Here is an 18,819-nt window from a genome sequence, read left to right on the forward strand (position 1 = left end):
TCCCATATTCAAAGTTGAGCAGTTAATACATTAAATATCAAAACGTGCAATTATAAAATCCACTTTGTGAAGCAGACCTTCAGATTTGACCTTTCGTTTTTGTGTGCTGGCCATTCCCGTCTACATGGCCGATTCCTTTGCAAGTACTAATACGGTTGAGAAGTTTGATTCGATGTGTTGTGATTTCCACGTTCTGTGGCAGAAGCCGACTGTCCTCGTGGCTCTACTGTCACGGAGTTCCTGGAGAGGAGAACCGCCGTGACACCCTGAGCTAACTGAGATGCACGTGTTGCCGGGCGCGCCCTGAAACCCGTGTCACTGTTCTCTGCTTTTAGCCCCGCCGCCCAAGACCGTCCAGCCCCCTGAGGATCAGCTGGAGCCGGAGAACCTCGAGGTGTCCAGTTCCTTCAACTATAACGTGCTGCAGCATCTCGGCCAGTTCCCCCCGCTCATGCCCAACAAGCAGATCGCGGAGTCGGCCGGCGTCGGCGGCCCGCAGGGCGCGGGGGGCAGCAAGCCCGCCATGTCCTACGCCAGCGCCCTGCGGGCCCCGCCCAAGCCCAGGCCCCAGCCCGAGCAGGCCAAGAAGAGCAGCGACCCTCTGTCTCTGTTCCAGGAACTCAGCCTGGGGAGCTCATCGGGCAGCAACGGCTTTTACTCTTATTTTAAATAATCCCTTTCCCCCCTCAAGGGCGAATGTTTTGATTTCTGTTTGTATCCATAGAATTAAGATAGTCGGACTTCATCTATAGATGCACAGTTCCCTTTGTTTTAATATTAAATATGTTCTCACTTAATTGCTTTGCTGCTAGACTTGCAACTAATTTTTTAAAAGTATATTCCATTATTTTGCATTTTTGACGTGAGTCTTTTGACAGCTTTTATGTAGAATAAAAAATATTTTTAAATTTGTGTATTGTTACATATGTTTGCATCAAGCTAGCAGCTAAGAGTTAATTGTGCAACTATAAAAAAAAAGAAAAAAACTTTGTCTAAAATGTATTTAAAAAGAAAAAAAAATTGTAAGTAGCATTTACATTTATTCAATAATATTACCATATGCTGGGTTTCTGTACCAGAAATGGCCAGTTGATGTACAAATGTATGTTATTTTTGCTTAAATTCATTTAAAATTTTTTAAAATAAAGGGGCAGCATCTTCTAAATACTTTAAGTTTTATCAGTTTTTTTTTTTTTTGGTGACAAGATGCTGCATTCTAAAACTTTTATAGTTTTAGACGCTGTATGACGTGCTGTTGTAATCTCCATCCACCGTAGGATAGAGTCAGAGGCATTCTTTGCAGATGTATTTTGTTTGCCACTGTTTTTTGTCACATGAAAAAAACATTGGCATAATTAGTTAATTTCTGGACAAGCTGTACTTCAGGCTTGTTTTTAACGTTAATTTGATGGTGTGTGTGCGTGCGCGTGTGTGTGCGTGTTTTTTTTTTTTTTAAACAAATCATGAAGCTGAAAAATTTTTAGGATTGTTGGTGCTTAGTAGACTTGATAACTATTTTAAAAATGCGTGAATTTAGTAAAATCCTTTTTTTCTCACTATGCATGTGTAAATGTTTGTAATCTGGCTTTCTCCCCTCCTCCCTCCAGTGGTATAAAGAATTGTGCCGCTTTAAGGTTTTTTTTTTCCCCCCTCGAGTAAAAATTTTGGTACCTTATTTGATGTTTACATTAAAATGTGACATTATTCATGGCAGTTCAAATATTTTGCTAACTGTTTTGTTTGAGGAACATCATTAAAAAAAAATCTAATGTTTGTCCCACATGTATTAAAATTCATCAAAATCTGGGGCAAAAAACTACCCTTGTTTTTCATGTCTTTCGATTCTTATAAAACAATCCCACTGAACTTGTATAAAAATATAAAATTTAAATAGCCATCTTAAATATTCTACAGTCTAAAAATTGTTTTGAATGAACTTTGGTAGAATCCAAAGGAAAACATTTTACCCTCTTAAAACTTGTGGTCTTGTAACACATTTGAAATAGTGCATGTCCTTACTGTTTTCCTGATTGGGTCGTCCTACATTTATACTTCAGAGAGATCTTGAAACTACAATATAACAGTTTTTGTGTTTTGGGTTTGTTTGTTTTGTACATTTTTGTTTTTAAATAAGATAATCTTTGGAAACATTGCTAATGAACCAGCGAATCCTGACGATCCATTCAAAAATAGTTTTCTGGAGGATTCTTTGTGCACAGACCATCCTGTATTCACAGTGCAGTTTTTGAAATGGGGTTGAAAAGCGGTAGCAGGGGTAGAGAAAACTGCTCACATCTCTTCCATGGCCGGAGTTTTATTGCTGTCGGCCAGCTACCACCCCCGCCGATCCCGAGACAAGTTAGAAGAGAATGCCTTCAGTTAAGCGTTCGCGAGCCTGCAGGAGAAGGGCAGCTCTCCTGTCTTCTTCAGTTCTTTCTGCTCAGAGTTGGGGGAGCACATGGTTTGTGGCTTTCGGTGTGGGCTGCGGGCAGCCGCTGGACACCTGTGGGCTGGAGACGTGTTAATGGTTAGTATAAATCACAGTTGGAAAACAGAGCCAGCAAGTTACAGCGCCACATTTTCTCTGTATGATGTCAGTCCGCCGCCTTTAACTGTGCTGCGTTTTCCTCAACGTCACTTCAGTCCCGAGAAGTTTCTGTATTTTGACTCTGTGACGGAACTCAAGATAGAGCCCAAATTAAAATTAGATCTTCCTGATGGGAGGAAGTCTGTGGAAAATAATTTTCCAACCATGATTCTCCTCCCCTATAATGCAAGTCAGATAAATGTTTTAGAGCATTTAGAGAATATGAAGATGGAACTGGCATGTTGGGACTTTTAGTCAACCCCTTGTCGTGGAGTAATTTCCTAACTTTCTGTTTTCCATACTTGAACCTTTAAAAAATACCAGTTTTAAATTATTTGTATTTATATTTAAAGAGGTCAGGTGCACCCCCCACCACTTTATATAAATACACCAACATTAGAAGCTTGGGAGAAAGAAGCTGCTAAGTTGTTGTGACATCCCTAAGACGTTATTTCAAAAAAAAAAAAAAAACCTAAAAATAATAGCTACTTATTAGTTCCTTTGCTCTGCTGTGTCCAGTGTTGTTCATCTTCTAGTTCTTAATCGCCAGTCAAAGATTTGGATACTGTTTCCTCTCCTGCCCTTTCAGATTCTGTTCTGAATGCGTCTGCTGACTCAGTTACTCTTCGCCGTCTTTCCAGCTGAGCTCTGAGTGTGTTACGTGTGCGTAAGGTGTGCGTAAGGTGTGCGTAAGGTGTGCGTAAGGTGGCCTCACGGTTCTGAGCCAGTCTTACCTGTTGCCGTGAGGCGTGGCTTCCTCGGGTAGGAATTAGCCGGTGCCCGTGAAACAGACGGCGGAAACGTCGAAACAACGTCCGGCTAGGTTCAGATTGGAGTAGTCTTTTTGTTTTGTTTTTTAATGTTCCCATGATGTCTTTCTACTTCTTTGTTCTTGGTATCACTCGGAGGTTTTTCTTTTTTCTTGCCAGGACTTTTGTTTTTTTTCCTTAAACTCATCTTGCTTTTTCATTTCAGTGCTACTTGAGATTTGGCTGATAGAATTTGTAGTGTGTCTATGCTAAAGGTTTTCTTTCCTTTCCTGATCTAAAAATGAAATTTTTTTAAGATTTGAAAAACCACATGATCCAGTGTAATGTGGGTATTTTCTGGCGTTGCTTTTCAAAGGGGCTTTGGTTCCCATTTTGGCACGCGCTTTGCCAAATTGATACAGCAGAGCTTTGTTTCTGACTAATCAGTAGTTAATTATTGACCATTTAAACTAACATGACCTTAATTTTCCTTTCCTCAGACAGATACGCTTTCTGTCCAGGTAGATTTCTAGATGTGAAATAGCAAACTGCTTTGCGTAGTTTTTTTCATGAGAGATTCTAGAGTAAGTTCAGGTTCAGTGTAAACATCATTTGGTCTTTTCACTGCAAAGAATTGCAGAATAAGTAAAATACGCAGAATTCCCACTGAATACGCATTACCTAATTAAACACAGCAATCTCCAAGACCTATTTGTGAAAATAGTTTCCTTGCTTATGGAGGCGTTGAAATCGCTGAGAAAGCTAACTTTCAGTTTCTTCACTTTGAGATAGTTCACATAGAGTCTTATCTTGTGCTAGTGTAGTTACTTTACATGTTTAATATTTTTCATCTATCTACATCTCGAGAGCAAAACTGTAAGCATAAGAGAATGTGTCTCTAGCTCCCTAGGCTAGAGAGAGCCATCCTGGCCTGAGAGCCAGGGGTGTGAGCAAACAATTTCAAGAGAAATCTTAACTTTCAGCTGTTGTTTTTAAGAAAATCAGATCTACTGAAACAGTCATTTAAAAAGAGACACCTGTTATACTTAGATAATGTTTCATCTTGGAGTTGTCCTTAAAAAGGTAATCCCAGAAAAAGTTTAAGAACACATGATTGAAACCTTAAATATATCGAAAAATACAAATTGCTGCCTTAAAATGTTGTCTAGGCGACCATCCAGTTTTTTTCTTCTTGCCCCACAAAGGTAGTCATTTGTCCTATATGATTTACCATGATTTAGGATTGTTTCTTGTGAGCCGTCCCCCTAGCATAAGAAAACCTTATTTTCTACCACCACCCTTTGTGGCTTCCTAAATCTCAAAGTAAATGTATTTTAATAGATGTGGTTCTTCTCTCCCCTCTTTGCCACAAACTACCCAATAACTAGAGATAATGGATAACGTTCTACAACTTCTTGTTCAAAATATCACATAGTGATGTCCTGTTACAAAGGTACCGACCGGCACAAAGAGTAAACGGCATGCCAGTCTTCCGGGTCCTCGTGTTAGGCGCCTCGCATTCCCTTCTACTTGAAGTTGGATATTTATTTGCTGAGATTTTACTGTCAAGCTGCTGACTTCACACTTAACTACTTTCACACATCTGTTTAATTAGCAATTTCAAGACTATTGTTCAAAGGAGCGAATCTTCCTAACGTTCAACATTCTTCTAAGACACATTCAGAAAATGTATTGTTGTTACTTTAAACTAGAATATCAAACACTAAAAAATGAGACGTTTTTAAGGTAACATTTGAAATTTTAGAAATGCTGGAAAATACCTACTTTGGAATAAACCTTAAGGAAACCGTCACAGGAGTTTCTAAATTTTTTTGAAGGGAGGTACCCGATAGAAGAATCCAGACTTAGTAATGTGAGCTGTGGTTAAATCCCAAACCCAATTATACAATAGTCTAAAGCTTCTAGAACTGAAGCGTGAAGAAAACCCAGAGACCTTCATATACATATAGTTTCAGTAATCAGAGTGTTAGACCAGACTTTATTTGCAATTCGTTCAACAGAGAGATTTTATTTTGATATGAAAATGAAGCATAAAGCATAGTAAGTTTTATATAATCCTATGAGTTCATTAAACAATATGGAATTTCATTATGTTCTGGGGGCGTCTTTTTAGCTACTTCTACACCTCATCTAGGAGGCCTCTTCTGTATTTCATTTTGCATACTAGCATGTGACCGCCTGCCTTAGAACTATGTCTGGGAGGGGAAACCGATACTACTTTTTAAAAAAATAATTTGGTTTTTTGAAATGAACTTTTTCATTAGTACTTTCTTTGATGTTTGAGAAGTAAAAAGGGGTAGCAAATTACATAGTTTTCAACTCAGAAGTCACCCAATAGCCTCTGTTTAAAAATCTGCCCTATTTTAAGATGGTAGACGTGTGAGCAGGGGAGAGCGGTCGTTCTCAGACCTCAGCCAGCATCGGAATTACCTGGAGTTTCTGACCCCAGGCTGAAGCCTGATCATTTACATTTCCTGCAAATCTTCAGGCCGCGCTGATGCTGCTAGTGCAGGAACCACACTGTGAGAGTGGCTGGTCTAGAGAAAGCCTGAAGGTCTTTCCAGCCATGCAAGTCTTTACTCGAGGTAAACAGCCCATCACTTGAGACATTTTAGTGTAATTCTGATGCCACACGTGGAACATTCATGGAGAAAGATCTCTAAGGAGTGACGAGAGCCTCTGGATTGGCCGCCCCCCCTAAGATCTGAGCATACTTGTCTACATTAGGGTGCAGGCGGTGCGCGCTCCTTTCTAGAGTGAGTTTGGTTTTGTGTGCCCTGCGGCCTGGGCTTTGTTCTGGAAGCTGTCCTTTCGTCTGGACAGTCGTGCTTAGACTTGGTCTTGGTCCGTACCTGTGGAGGTGAGAATTGTAAAAGGAAGCCATCAGAGGGCGTCACGAGAGGCACCGAGTCCACAGCAGATAATCCCCAACTGATGTGTTCGTAGTTCTTCTGGCTTTTTTGCTGGGGGCGGGGGTGGGAGGGCGGGGATGAAGTTAAAGGATTTGCTTTTCAAATTATGTGTTTCTCAGGTTAAGAAAGTTATTTTGGATTCTCTGCCATGCCGGCAGGTGTTAGGGGAGCCTGAAGTGTTGCATATGTCAGAAAATGGATAATTGTTTCTGATTACTTTGCTACTTAAAAAAAAATCCATATATGTTTGCAAAAACAGTCTAGGGGAATCTTCCAGCTACACAGCATGAGTTATTCATAAACCATAGGTGCACATGTATGAACAAGTTATTTTTGAGAAAGAAACTGCTTATAATAAACCTGAGGAGTCTTTCTAAAATTCATATATTACTGTCATTGTTGTTAATGTTGGTCCGCCCCGCCCTGCCGGACTGCAGCTTGAGGGGTATTGAGCTCTGCCTCTGGTTTTAGTTCGGCTCTGTATTAACTGAGATATTAGAAAGAGAAAAAATATTTTAAGGTAATAGATGGTAGAATGGCTTAGACGTAGACACGCACGTGTCAGGCATCCTAGAGCGCCAGGTTTGGAATTCTTCAACACAGTACTTCCTCTTTGCCAGGCTCGATCCTTCAGTAGGGATTGTTTCTGTGTTCAGCACAGGTTACTTTGTCCATTCCCAACTCACAGGGAGCTTTGGTTTATTTATTTACATTTTGCTTTGCACGATGCCTTGTCTCCGAAGACCTCTTTCTGTCTTTGCGTAGATCAGAGGGCTCTTGTGTCTGGGTTGAAGTCCCAACGTGTGGGCTCCGCCTGGGAACGTTTCTCAGTCCCCACCCCGCCACCCCCTGCCGCCCCATATGGAGGAAGGGTCTTGGATGTCCGTATATCCAGGCCTCGCCTGCTTCCCGTCAATCCGTGTATATGACATTGTACTGTATCCGCTCTCTGTGCCAGTCATCTGACCTGATTCTTTGGAACCCGTGAAGGTACTGTTTATATGTAGTAGTTGTATCCTAGGTGAAGATGGTGGTTAAAACACCTCTCCTCTAAATGATAAAGGTAATGGGTTTTGCATTTTATTAAATGGGTCCTGTTATTAGTGACAGGTGGTTGCTTTTTTTTTTTAATGCTTCAAAAATACAGCTCTTGTTCAGCTAACTTCATATAAACAATTACTTAGCAAATTCATACGGCGTCTTATTTCGTCAAGCCTTCCAGAAGGGAGGCTAGATCTGAGATGGTCTGTTTCCGCCTCGTCAGAGGACCAGCGTGCAGCCACCGAATAATCATAATTTCGGGCAGAATTATAACAGTTCTGTTTTCTTTGTCGTTAACGATACCTCATCTGAGACGTCCTCATCCCTAAAATGTTTATCCTTAAGAGTAAAAATAACGTTGTACCATAAAGTAACCCCAAAGCCACTCTCTAGGGTCTTTTCTTTTTCTTTTTCTTTCTTTCTTTTTTTTTTTTTTTTTAATCGTTTTCTTTTCTAACCAGGTTTTGGAATTACTTTAGCTGCTTTGGTTCCTTAGAACAAATTTTCCATTTGGGGGTGGGGGTGGGGGGGGCTCCACTTCTTACATTGTGATCATTGTCTCAGTGAAGCTCTTTTGTCTTAAAAGATTCATGGTAACACAAAATGTATTTTACTGCTACAACTAAAATGTATTTATAATAAAATGCCTTTTTAATAATTTGGAGATGTGTTTATTACGTTTGAACCGCAGTTCCCTGCTTCCTTTTACTTTTATGATCGAAGGTCTGACGGCAGTTAGACACGACCCTCTGCCTTAATTTACAGAACTGATCAGTGAAACTAGCCCAAAGCAACGACTCCGCATTAATTTGCGAAATTCAAACCAGTTTCTGGAAGTTTGCGACTTAAATCCCCGAACCCCTGCGGTAGCAAAGGCTTAAAGGCTTAAGGTGCTACGTGCAAGGGGTCTGTGAGAAAACGTGCCCTTCTCCAGGTGCCGTTCAACACAGATCTAGAATCGGGAAAGATCACCAAAGTCCCTTGTTGATGCTGGGTTTGTGCAGCCCAGAATTTATTTCAGAACTCGTAAACTTAGTTTATGTCAATATACGGTGTGGGTCTAGTAACACACCGCCCAGTGGTGGGACAGGCATTGATCCAACTGCCCCCCCCCCGCCCGCCCCAATGCTGGCCGTGCAGAAAATGGCCCTGAGTCAGCGCCTTATTTTGGTTGGAGAAATAATTCTTTGCATCTGCCATGATGTGATTTTGAGAAGCATTAGCAGGTCACAGAATGTTTTGTGTGCCCTATTTTATTTTTAACATCCCATAATGTGGCCTCATAAATCTGACTTGAATATACTGTGCCTGAAGTTTGTAAATGTGAGTGGGTAAGGTCGTCATCCTTTCCTAAGGACGAGGTACAATCCTTCCTCATAGCAGCGAGTCCGTTTTTTAGGCCAGGGATCTTGCTTTGAGTCGAATACGATAGGACATACATACATCGTCTCTGGGTTTGGGAAAGCGAAACACTTCTTTACATCCACATCCAATGGATCTGGAGGCTCCCTGCGCTGCCGGCTGCTCCAGATGAAGTAGCCAGGCCCCATCTTCAGTGGGAAAATGCAGACAAGACTCCCAGGTGTTAATCCCTGCGCATCGGTGCCCCCCAAGAATGATACTAGTGTGAAAGTGCGTGAGAAAACAATTTCATCCGAACTGCCAGGCGGGGCCGTTGTGTGTGGAGTGCAGGTCACGCCCGAGGATGGAAAGTCGGCTTAGCGGAGGGAGAGCTGGAGTGGGTTGGTTACACGGCAGATACCCCTGTGGTTGGGGTTCAGCTGAAGACCCCTCCGTCTGAAATGGACTCTGCTGCTTGACTAACCCTGTGTTGTCCAAACAAGCCACTTCCCTGGTGGATGGAAATCTTCTCTTCAGGGTTGAGGAACCCCATCTTTTTTTAAAAAAAGCTTTTTAAAAATGTTTATTTATTTTAGAAAGAGAGAGTCAGCATGAGTGAGAGAGGCGGAGACACAGAATCCAAAGCAGGCTCCAGGCTCTGAGCTGTCAGCACAGAGCCCGACGCGGGGCTCGAACTCACAGACTATGGGATCATGACCTGAGCCGAAGTCAGACGCCAAACCGACTGAGCCCCCCAGGGGCCCCGGGGCCCCCCATCGTGACTGCATTGCCTCTCTGTCCATCCTCCTACCTGCAGCCAGAGTTACTTTCCTGAAGCAGATCTCACCATGCCACTCTTGTTCTGAGATGCCCTCAGTGGTTTCCCGTCACACGCTGAATTTCTTAGTTGGGCTTTGGAGGCACCCTTCTTACCGCCTGCAAGTCTTGCTCCCAAGTGTTACATACAGCAAGCCAAATCAGACCGCTTTCCATTCTTCCCTGGATGGCTCCTTGACTTTTCCGTGTATGCCTTCAGCACTCCTATCTCCAACCCTGGTTTACTTCGGGGAGCTCTGCTCACTATTCAAGACTGTCAACCCCACTTCCCGTACTCACCAGTTGGAATTAGCCCCTTTTCTCTCTGCATGCAAGGAAGCCTCGTACTTCTATCGTAGTTTGTGCATTACAGGTGGGAGTTTGTGAGGTTCCCGGTGGCAGAGATCATGTCCTCCACACTCTAAACCTCCTGGCCCTTTGCCTTTTGCATCGCGCGCCCTCTGACGCTTGCTGAGCTGCCTGGCTCCCAGGCTTGGATTGAGAGAGGAGCTTCAGACTTCCCCCTCCCCCTCCCACTGACGCCCTTCGCCAGTGCAGTGTGGCCGGATGGCAACTGCGCTGGCCGCAGGATGCCCCCACCCGCCCCGCACAGCTCCCTGAGCAGTGACAAAGCATTAGCATCCACCAGTATTTTGTGTCTTGCCAGGTATTACTGTTTAGAACCCTTAGTTTGACAGCTTCACCACGTCAATTTTGATGGGTGCTGATGGGTGCTGCCTACTTCAATGCGTCCTGGTCTGCAGGCACATACCTACTGTGCTGCGTTTCGGGGGAAAGTGATGAAATGGCCCTTTGTCGGAAGCCAGCTCTGGCTGATTGTAAATCCACAGAGGGAGGTAATTAAATGGAGTAAAAGCTGCAGCCTGCAGAATCCTTGGTATTATCCCCCTCCTTAGCTCATTAAAGCCGGTGCTCGGCAAATTGATTTGAACGACTGTTTTAGGTAACAGCTGCTAATCCCCGAGAAGACAGTGGCTCTGGCGAGGTGCTCAGGGGAGCCGTCGAAGGACTCTGGAAGGTGGGCGTGGCCGGCGGGTGCAGGGCCCACGAGCCCCGTGCTGCCTGCAAAGGAAACCAGTGGGGAGATGCTGTTTGCTCACTAATCCAACAGAAAAGTAATGGGGGGGGGCGTGCCTGGAAGTTTGGGGACCTTGCCAGGGAAGCTTGGAAACGTTCTCAGTAGTGTTGAGCGTTTTGTCGCCTTTATGTACAAAAGCCACAAGGGAGCCGCAAGGGGAGGGGCTGAAGTCACGGAGTGGGCGGCTTGTCTCCGTGCCTGCTCTTCCCACCCACTTGCTGGTCATATCTTTCATCCGTTTGGAATCCAGACGTGTCCCTGTTGTCACAAAGCCTAACGCCCGCTCTAGGCTGAAGCTCTTCTTCTAAGAGAAAGTTTTGAGGATGCAATCCTTTTAGCTGCGTGACCCGGCTTAAGCTGGTTACGTAACTCGGGACAAAGCAGAGAGGGATCTTTGGAAGGTGGGTGAGCAGACAGGCTTTATCTGATGGATCAAACCTCCTCAGGGTGACGCCGTGGGCCTCTGAGGACCCACATAATTCCTACTGGGCCGGTTCCGCTAACAGGGCGGAAGATAAAACTATTTTGAAGAAATATTGTGATCTAGCGTAACAAACACGTTTTGAGCCTTCCAGCAAAGCACTTTTGGAAATCTGTTCTTACGGCCCTCCGCTGGTGCGCTCTAGCCCAGAAATCCGCCTCATCTGGGAGATCTGCGACCATGTGTTGGGTAAGAGGGAGTCCAGCTCGCTGGGTCTCATGAATCACAAGCCACCCTGGCTGCGGACATCCAAGGCCAGGGAGCCGCTCGCTTGGGAGCCCTTTCAAGCCCCGCTCTGGCTTGTAGAGGCCTCGCCGCACTCCCTGGCCGGTCCCTGCGGCGCTGTCCTCCCTGCCCGCCTCCTGCCTCCCCTGCCTTCTAGTTCATGCACCTGCCCAACGTGCCAGTGGGTCCCAAGGGCACTGTGTGCTGGCTGCCGTGTGGAGGGCTTGGATAAAGGATGGGTGTGGGGAAGGTTCTAGCTGGTGGGATACTTCTGAAGAAAATGTAGCCCCTCCCTTCAAAGAGTTTATAATCCAGCCAGGCACGAAGACATGATGGATCGCTCACAGTGGGTAAGTACCGGGAACGTGAGCACAGCGTCAAGGGCACACGAAGGAGGGAAGCATGAATTTTGCATGAGAGGTTGGAGAACATGTCGCCTTGTGATGTGTGAGCTGGGCCCCACGGAATAAGTAGAACGTCAGCAGGCTCGGAAAGCGGGCGGGCCATGTGCCCCTCGGTGCTGCCAAGACCCACCCAGACCCCACAGCAGTTCAGGTGGTTTTTAAAATTTAATCTTTAGTTTTGAGAGAGAAACAGACAGAGTGCGAGCAGGGATGGGGCAGACAGAGAGGGAGACACAGAATCTGAAGCAGGCTCCAGGTTCTGAGCTGTCAGCACAGAGCCCGACGTGGGGCTTGAACTCACGAAATGCAAGTTCATGACCTGAGCCGAAGTTGGAGGATTAGCTGACTGAGCCACCCCGGTGCCCAACATAGCACTTCAGCTGTAAATCATCTGCCGTTTAACTACAAGTCCCTAAAGGACAGGACCTCGTTACATCCTGGCTTAGCACAGTGCCCGGTGTGTAGTGACAGAGTAATGGTCCCCAAAGATGTCCACATCTGGAACCTCGGAGCCTGTGAACATATGCCCACATTCGATTCCTTGGGGCCCGACCCTTTTTGTGGAAAAAGGGACGTTGCAGAATAAGTTAAGGGTCTTGAGATTGGGCGATTATCTTGGATTATGGGCCCAATGTCATCACAAAGGTCCTATGAAGAGGCAGGCAGGGTCAAAGTCAGAGAAGTAGATGTGATGACAGCAGGAGAGGTCGGAAGGATGCACGGGCCAAGGGAGGCGGGTGGTCTCTGGGAGCTGGGAAATTCGCACCTGGAGCCTCCAGAAGGTGCCGTCTCTGCTAGCGCCTTGATCTTAGCCTTATAAAGATCATTTCAAACTACTGACCTCCAGATCTGTAAGAGAATAAATTTGTTATTTTTAGCCACTAAGTTTGTGTGATTCATTATGACACCAAAAGGAAGTAAATATAATCGAAAGAACATACTTGCTTAGGTAAAGGACATCCCTTGTGTGAAAGATGTCAACGGGCTTTTCTCCTGGTGGCCAGTGCACAGGACACAAGAGGCAGAGAGAGGGGAGCAGAGGGGGCCGTGGGCGGCATAGGGGGCAGCAGGAGAGCAAGGCAGGGGTACAGGTTGGGAGTCATTTCAGAAGCAGACTCTGTGAGGTGTGGCTCGGTGAGCAAGCTAGGAGTCAGTCAATGAACCTACAGCAATTAATGGATTGAGCGAATGGGCGGATAAGGCGCCATTAAAATGAGGGAACAGAAAGTGCAGAATAGGTTTGGCTAAGAAGCCAGAGGTCGGGTCTGGACTATGTGTCTGGGGCACCCTAGAACATCCGGGGTGCAGGCAGGTGCCTGTGGGACTGACACCTGCAAGGGGAGGCAGGGTGGAGATGCAGGCTGGGATGGCAGTCACAGGTTTTAAGTTTATTTATTTATTTTTCAAGAGAGAGAGCGAGCGAGAGAGAAAGAGAGTGTGTGTAGGGGAGGTGCAGAGAGAGCACCGGGGAGGTGCACAGAGAGAGAGGGAGGGAGGCAGGGAGAGAGAGAGAATCCCAAGCAGGCCCTGAACTGTCAGCACAGAGCCAACATGGGGCTCAAACTCAGGAAAGGTGAGATCATGACCTGAGCCAAAGCCAAGAATCAGATGCTTAACTGAATGAGCCACCCAGGCGCCCCAAGAGTGACATGTCTTAGAAACTGTGGGGTGAGACGGAGGAGCCAAAGATGGGGAAACTCGGAGACACCCAAGCTTAGGGGGCAGGTGGTAAAAATAGGAACGTTGTAAAAAGAAAGAGAATGAAGAGAAAATGCAGCGAATTTTATGAGGGAACAGAGACCAGAAGTACAAAACACAACTGAAAGGGTCTAGTAGAATGTGGTTGGTGACAGGGAGGTCATGGGTGGCCTCCAGGACAGCAGCTTGGGGGGTGCAAGTCTTGGGGGGTGCAAGACGGACGCCATGGCTGGAGAGGTGGATGCAAAGCCAATCAGTGGTGACGAGGAATTATTTCAGGACTCGCATGAGCTGACAGATGGGAGGTGGGGAGGAAGATCCGGTAGCAGGGACGCTTCCTGTCCTAACGCTGTCCCCCCGCCTGCATCCCTGTCCCTTCAGCAGTCTCTCCTCAGTGCTCCTAGGAATCTGCCCTCATGGTAGCACTTCCTTCCTCAAAAACCTTCCCTGGCCTTCCAGAAGATACGCCACAGAAACTTTATTTTAGGGAGATCTTTCTTTCTTTCTTGAACTTTCCCAAGTAATGAATTGAATGCATGATTTTCTTCATTGAATGTAGCTTGGAAGGAATCTTAAAGATGATCTAATGAAGGTTTCCAAACATTGTAAGCAACAGAATCCTTTTCTTGAACAGTCTACAGTTAGAATCTATATATAAATGTAATATGTAAAGTCGGCAATTTACTTTTATAAATACCTTTGGTGAATACAATTTATAATGACTTCTTGTAAACTCAATTCATTAGAGCAATCATGATATTCTGAAGAACACAAGACTTTGAAATTAGAATGTATGAAAGATACAGTCTCATATCCCAAAATAACCCTATTTTTTTTATTTATCACATTTTTAAAATGTTTACCTATTTTTGAAAGACAGAGCATAAGCAGGGGAGGGGCAGAGAGAGTGGGAGACACAGAACCCAAAGCAGGCTCCAGGCTCTGAGCTGTCAGCACAGAGCCCGACATGGGGCTCGAACTCACAAACCATTAGATCATGACCTGAGCCAGCACTTAACTGACTGAGCCACCCAGGCACCACGATTTTATTTATTTTTAATGTTTATTTATTTTTGAGAGAGAGAGAGAGAGAGAGAGAGAGAGAGAGAGAGAGAGACAGCATGAGCAGGGGAGGAGCAGAGAGAGAGGGAGACAGAATCTGAAGCAGGCTCCAGGCTCTGAGCTGTCAGCACAGAGCCCGACTCCAGTCACCCAGGCACCTCAACCCTGTTTTATTTTGTTCGGGTTGGGCAAGAGGAGCAAACATTGTGATTTGTGAACATAAACAGCGGTATACTCACTCTACCGTTTGGTGTGAGCAGACTTGCATTAAGTCTGACCTTTATGAAGACTAAGGCAGAACCAAAGTCCTAATCCCTAAAACACAGACAAGAAATTGAAATGCACGCCAGGAAATGTATGATGAACCTTTGTCTTAAGCTCTCCCTACGAGAAAGGTACAGCCCCAGCTTTACGTCTAACGTGATGCTCACATGATGCACGTAACATACATCAGTCGTGTTGGTTTCATTCCAGTTAAACTAGAGTCCCGTATCTGTGCAGCTCAGCAGGGACCTTCCAGAACCAGCACTGCTTTCTCAAAAGCTGCGACCCAGCAAGGTTGAGCCCATATTACACAGCAAGACGGCGAACAGCTCAGTGCTGGGGAGGAGGAAGGAATGGGGTTCTGATTCTTTGCCACTTACCAGCTGTGTGACCCTGGGTTACTCAGCCTTGCTGACTCTCGGTTTCTTCATCTGTTAAGTGGGGACAGCAGTGGCTAACATGCAGGGTAGTTGTGAGCCTTAAGGGAGAAAACACACGTTTTAACCAGCTTAAATGCCCTCATTATCACTCAAGTGAATTTTACAGTGAATTTTTGAATGTGTAAGTCATGTTCCCTGAGGTGAGGGCCCCAGAGAGTAGGACTGGAGGGGACTCTGGTCCAACATGCGCGAGTCTAACTGTTGCCTGGTGAGGAAACTGAGGCCCTGAGAAAGTCCACAGCTGCCTTGGTCTAGAACTCACCATCACAGGTCTGGCACATAGTAGGGCCTCAAAAATTGAGGGTCTACCTTGGCATGGGAAACTGACTCAACACCCTCATCAATTCAGACGGAATCCGCTGGTGCCTGGCAACCCTTTGGGTTCTTCGCCCCACTCACAAACCCGCATTCGTTGCTTCCCTCAAAGTAATCTATTGTCCCTCCTTCCCTCCTCGCTGCCTCCTTTAAGGCACCTACTGTGCACCGGGCCTCCGGCCAGGCAGTGGATATTCCAGCCAGCTCTGCTCTTCACGCGCTTTCAGCCTGTGTTGGAAGCAGACCTTGAATGGGGCAAGGACAAGAGGGACGTGTGTCAACAGAGCCATCGAGGTCACGGGGCTTCTTGGGTGAAGGGCCTCTGACTCTCTGAAGAAGGTGAGAAGGAGACGCTTCTTTCAACCAGATTTCCCACGTCTGCCTACAGCAGTAGGTCTCACGTCTGTGAAACCCACACCACCTGGGGTTCCTGGAGCTCCAGTTTTCTCCCCATTAGACCCAGGGGATGATCCACGGCCGCCTCCCTGCCTCTCAGATGCTTCCAGCTAAACCACATCCTTCACTTCATCAGCTTCATTAGGGCTTTGAAACGCTTAGAGCTTGGTGGCCCTAAGACTCTCGGAAATCTGCTTGCAACCTTAGCACCCCGGGGCCGTGGGGTGGGAAGGGCGTTTGATGTTTAAAGCAATGACTTGGGAATTTGTTTTGAGCTCCCTAAGCTCAGAGCCCATGACACTCAGGTCGCGGTTGCAGATCCCCCATCCTCCATGCTTTTGTGGGGGCTACCGGGGCCACTTGTTGGGTGAAAAGAGAGGCAAGCCCAAACCCAAATCAACACATATTTCCAAGAGGCCATCAGTTCTTTTCTGTTCAGGCCAAAGTATCATCCCTATTAATGGCAATTATCTCACTTTTCCTCACCATGCAGGAACGTGTCTTGTTTTGGGGTGTGGGGGGACACCATGACATGTGGGCTAGAGGGGACCATGGCCAGCTGTGTCCTGAACACCAGTGACCGGTGTAATAGAGATGTTCCACACCACAGGTTTATGAATACCTTGTCTCTACTCCAGATCTTTTCTAAAAGTGGGCAGGGTATACATTAGAAATGAATTTGTAAATAAAATATTTGATCAAAACAGTACGAGTCACACAGGCAGGAGCAATATTGCCATGGGATGTGACGGAAATCCATCTTTATTGGGGCAGCCAGGAAAAATGGAGTCACACAGAGATCCTTGAAAGTTTTAGTCTCAAGGAAGGGCTAGTAAAAGCCAAGCCATTGGCCAGGACTTACCTACTGTGTGTTAGCCAAAGCGAGGGTGAGATGTCTCTTGGCCCCCTGCCCCCCTGGTCATTGGGCAGAGGTCAGGTGGAGGACTGGCCGGTAGAGGGCCCCCTGGCTAGATAGTGGGGAACCAGCAGCCTTGGTTCTCAATCCTGTTTCGGGGCCAGTGAACCAGGTCGCAGGAAGCAAGCCTTTCCCTGCTCTTCAGGTTTCTTTGTCTGCCGGGGACAGTTGTGGTTACCTTCCACCTCCATGCCAAGCCACGGGAGTGTGACACAATAGGAAAAACCAACAATACGGATCCTGTCTTCATGTAAAATTTTGATACTGTGCTCATCATGGATATTTTGCAATAATCTTGATTTTAAAAATGTCACACTTGGGACACCTGGGTGGCTCAGTTGGTTGAGCGTCCGACTCTTGATTTCGGCTCAGGTCCTGATCTCGCAGTTCGTGAGTTCGAGCCGCATGTGGGGCTCTGCCCTGACAGTGCAGAGTCTGCTCGGGACTCTCTGTTTCCCTCTCTCTCTACCCCTCCCCCACCCGCTCTCTCAAAATCAATAAATATTGAAGAGTTTTTATAAATGTCACACTTAGTATTTGTCCAGAAGAATTGCAGAGTCCCGAAGACATACTTGTACATCCCTGTTCCCACCAGCATTTCACAGTAGTCAAAAGGTGGAAACACCCAAGTGTCCATTAACGGATGAATGGAAACGCAAGCCATGCTAGGGCCCTACAATGGAATATTACTTAGCCTTAAAGAGGAAGGAGAATCTGACACAGGCTAGAACATCGATGAGCCTTGAGGACATTATGCTGAGTGAGATAAACCAGACAGAGAAGGACAGACACTGTAGGATCCTGCTTACACGAGGTGCCTGGAGTAGCCAGATTCATACAGACAGAAAGGAGAGGGGTGGTCACCAGGGGGCTTGGGGGAGGGGGAACGTGGAGTTGCCTCGCAGGGACAGAGTTTCAGTTTGGGACGATGAAAAGACGTTTGGAGATGGGCGGCATAACACTGTGAATATACTCAACATTACCGACCTTAGAAAGGGTGAAGATGGTAAATTTCATGCTGTGTATATTTTCCTGCAATTAAAGAAAAATGTCTCACACTCAGATACGTATCTCGATGACGGAGTTGCTAGTCCTGGCTCCTCGTGGAATACAGTGAATTCTAAAAAGCTGAGAGAGCGAAGGTGTTAGGAAATCTTGGTCCCATGGCTGGTAAATTCACACCCACCCAGGCAAGGAGTTGGGAGCCCTGTGTGGTTTTTCATTGTCGGGCCTTGGGAGCGTGGCCTGGCTGGGCCCAGCACGGAGGTCAAGGGGATGGCTTGAATCCCCACCAGACCCAAGCAGAGCTAGACTGACCCGGTGCCCATTCTGGACTGGCTTCCTGGCAAGCCTAGGTCCGTGAGCTGACGAGAAAAAGAGGGTTTCCTTCACTGGTTTGGTTGATCTGTTTCTCTTTCAGCATTTGGTTCTGTTTGTTTTGGTTTTGTGTGTGTGTGTGTGTGTGTGTGTGTGTTTTGTTTATTTGTTTTTTTGAGAGACAGAGAGAGACAGTGAGAGCAGGGGAGGGTCGGAGAGAGAGGGCGATACAGAATCTGAAGCAGGCTCCAGGTTCTGAGCTGTCAGTATAGAGCCCGACGTGGGGCTCGAACCCACGAACCATGAGATCATGACCTGAGCTGAAGCCAGACGCTTAAGACTGAGCCACCCAGGCGCCCCTAGCTCTGTTCTGTTTGATGGCGGTATGTTTTTCCCCACAGCAGAAGCGGGGGCAGATGCGATAAGGACAGGCTCTCTGGCAGCTACCCTCCGACCCTTTTGTCTGCAAAGCAGTTCTGGGCGCACCTGCCTCTCGAGAGAGTTCAAACTCTGGGAAGCCAACAGGATTCTGTGCAGTTGCTGTTGCACTCGGAGGTGGGCCTCTGGTGCAGAAAACATAGGCACCCACGTGGGAATTTAAAATGCACAGCAGTCTAATTCTGGTAACAGAAATGATGATGAAGGAGAAGAAGAAGAAAGAAGGTGAAGGTGAAAGAAAAGGAGAAGGAGAAGAAGAAGAAGAAGAAGAAGAAGAAGAAGAAGAAGAAGCAGCAG

General features: G+C 46.3%; 1 protein-coding gene and 1 long non-coding RNA gene across 10 annotated transcripts in view; one reads left to right on the forward strand and one right to left on the reverse strand.

The window, feature by feature from the left end:
• Window positions 1-2,095, forward strand: part of HELZ (helicase with zinc finger) — a 146,991-nt gene extending 144,896 nt beyond the window's left edge. For all 9 annotated transcript variants that reach the window (XM_029929006.1, XM_029929009.1, XM_029929004.1 and 6 more), the window contains one exon: window positions 336-2,095. In XM_029929006.1, coding sequence (XP_029784866.1) covers window positions 336-673 — 338 coding nt within the window. In that variant the 3' untranslated portion in view covers window positions 674-2,095. The remainder of the gene's footprint in view (window positions 1-335) is intronic.
• A 110-nt stretch (window positions 2,096-2,205) lies between these two features.
• LOC115282816 lies at window positions 2,206-3,224 on the reverse strand. Its single transcript, XR_003904751.1, has 2 exons — window positions 3,077-3,224; window positions 2,206-2,510 (listed from the first exon to the last, which is right to left on the reverse strand). It is a non-coding gene; the product is annotated as an uncharacterized LOC115282816 (long non-coding RNA).
• Between the last annotated feature and the right edge of the window lie 15,595 nt (window positions 3,225-18,819).

The sequence above is a fragment of the Suricata suricatta genome, chromosome 17, assembly GCF_006229205.1.
Source record: "Suricata suricatta isolate VVHF042 chromosome 17, meerkat_22Aug2017_6uvM2_HiC, whole genome shotgun sequence".
In the NCBI taxonomy this organism is placed as follows: Eukaryota; Metazoa; Chordata; class Mammalia; order Carnivora; family Herpestidae; genus Suricata; species Suricata suricatta.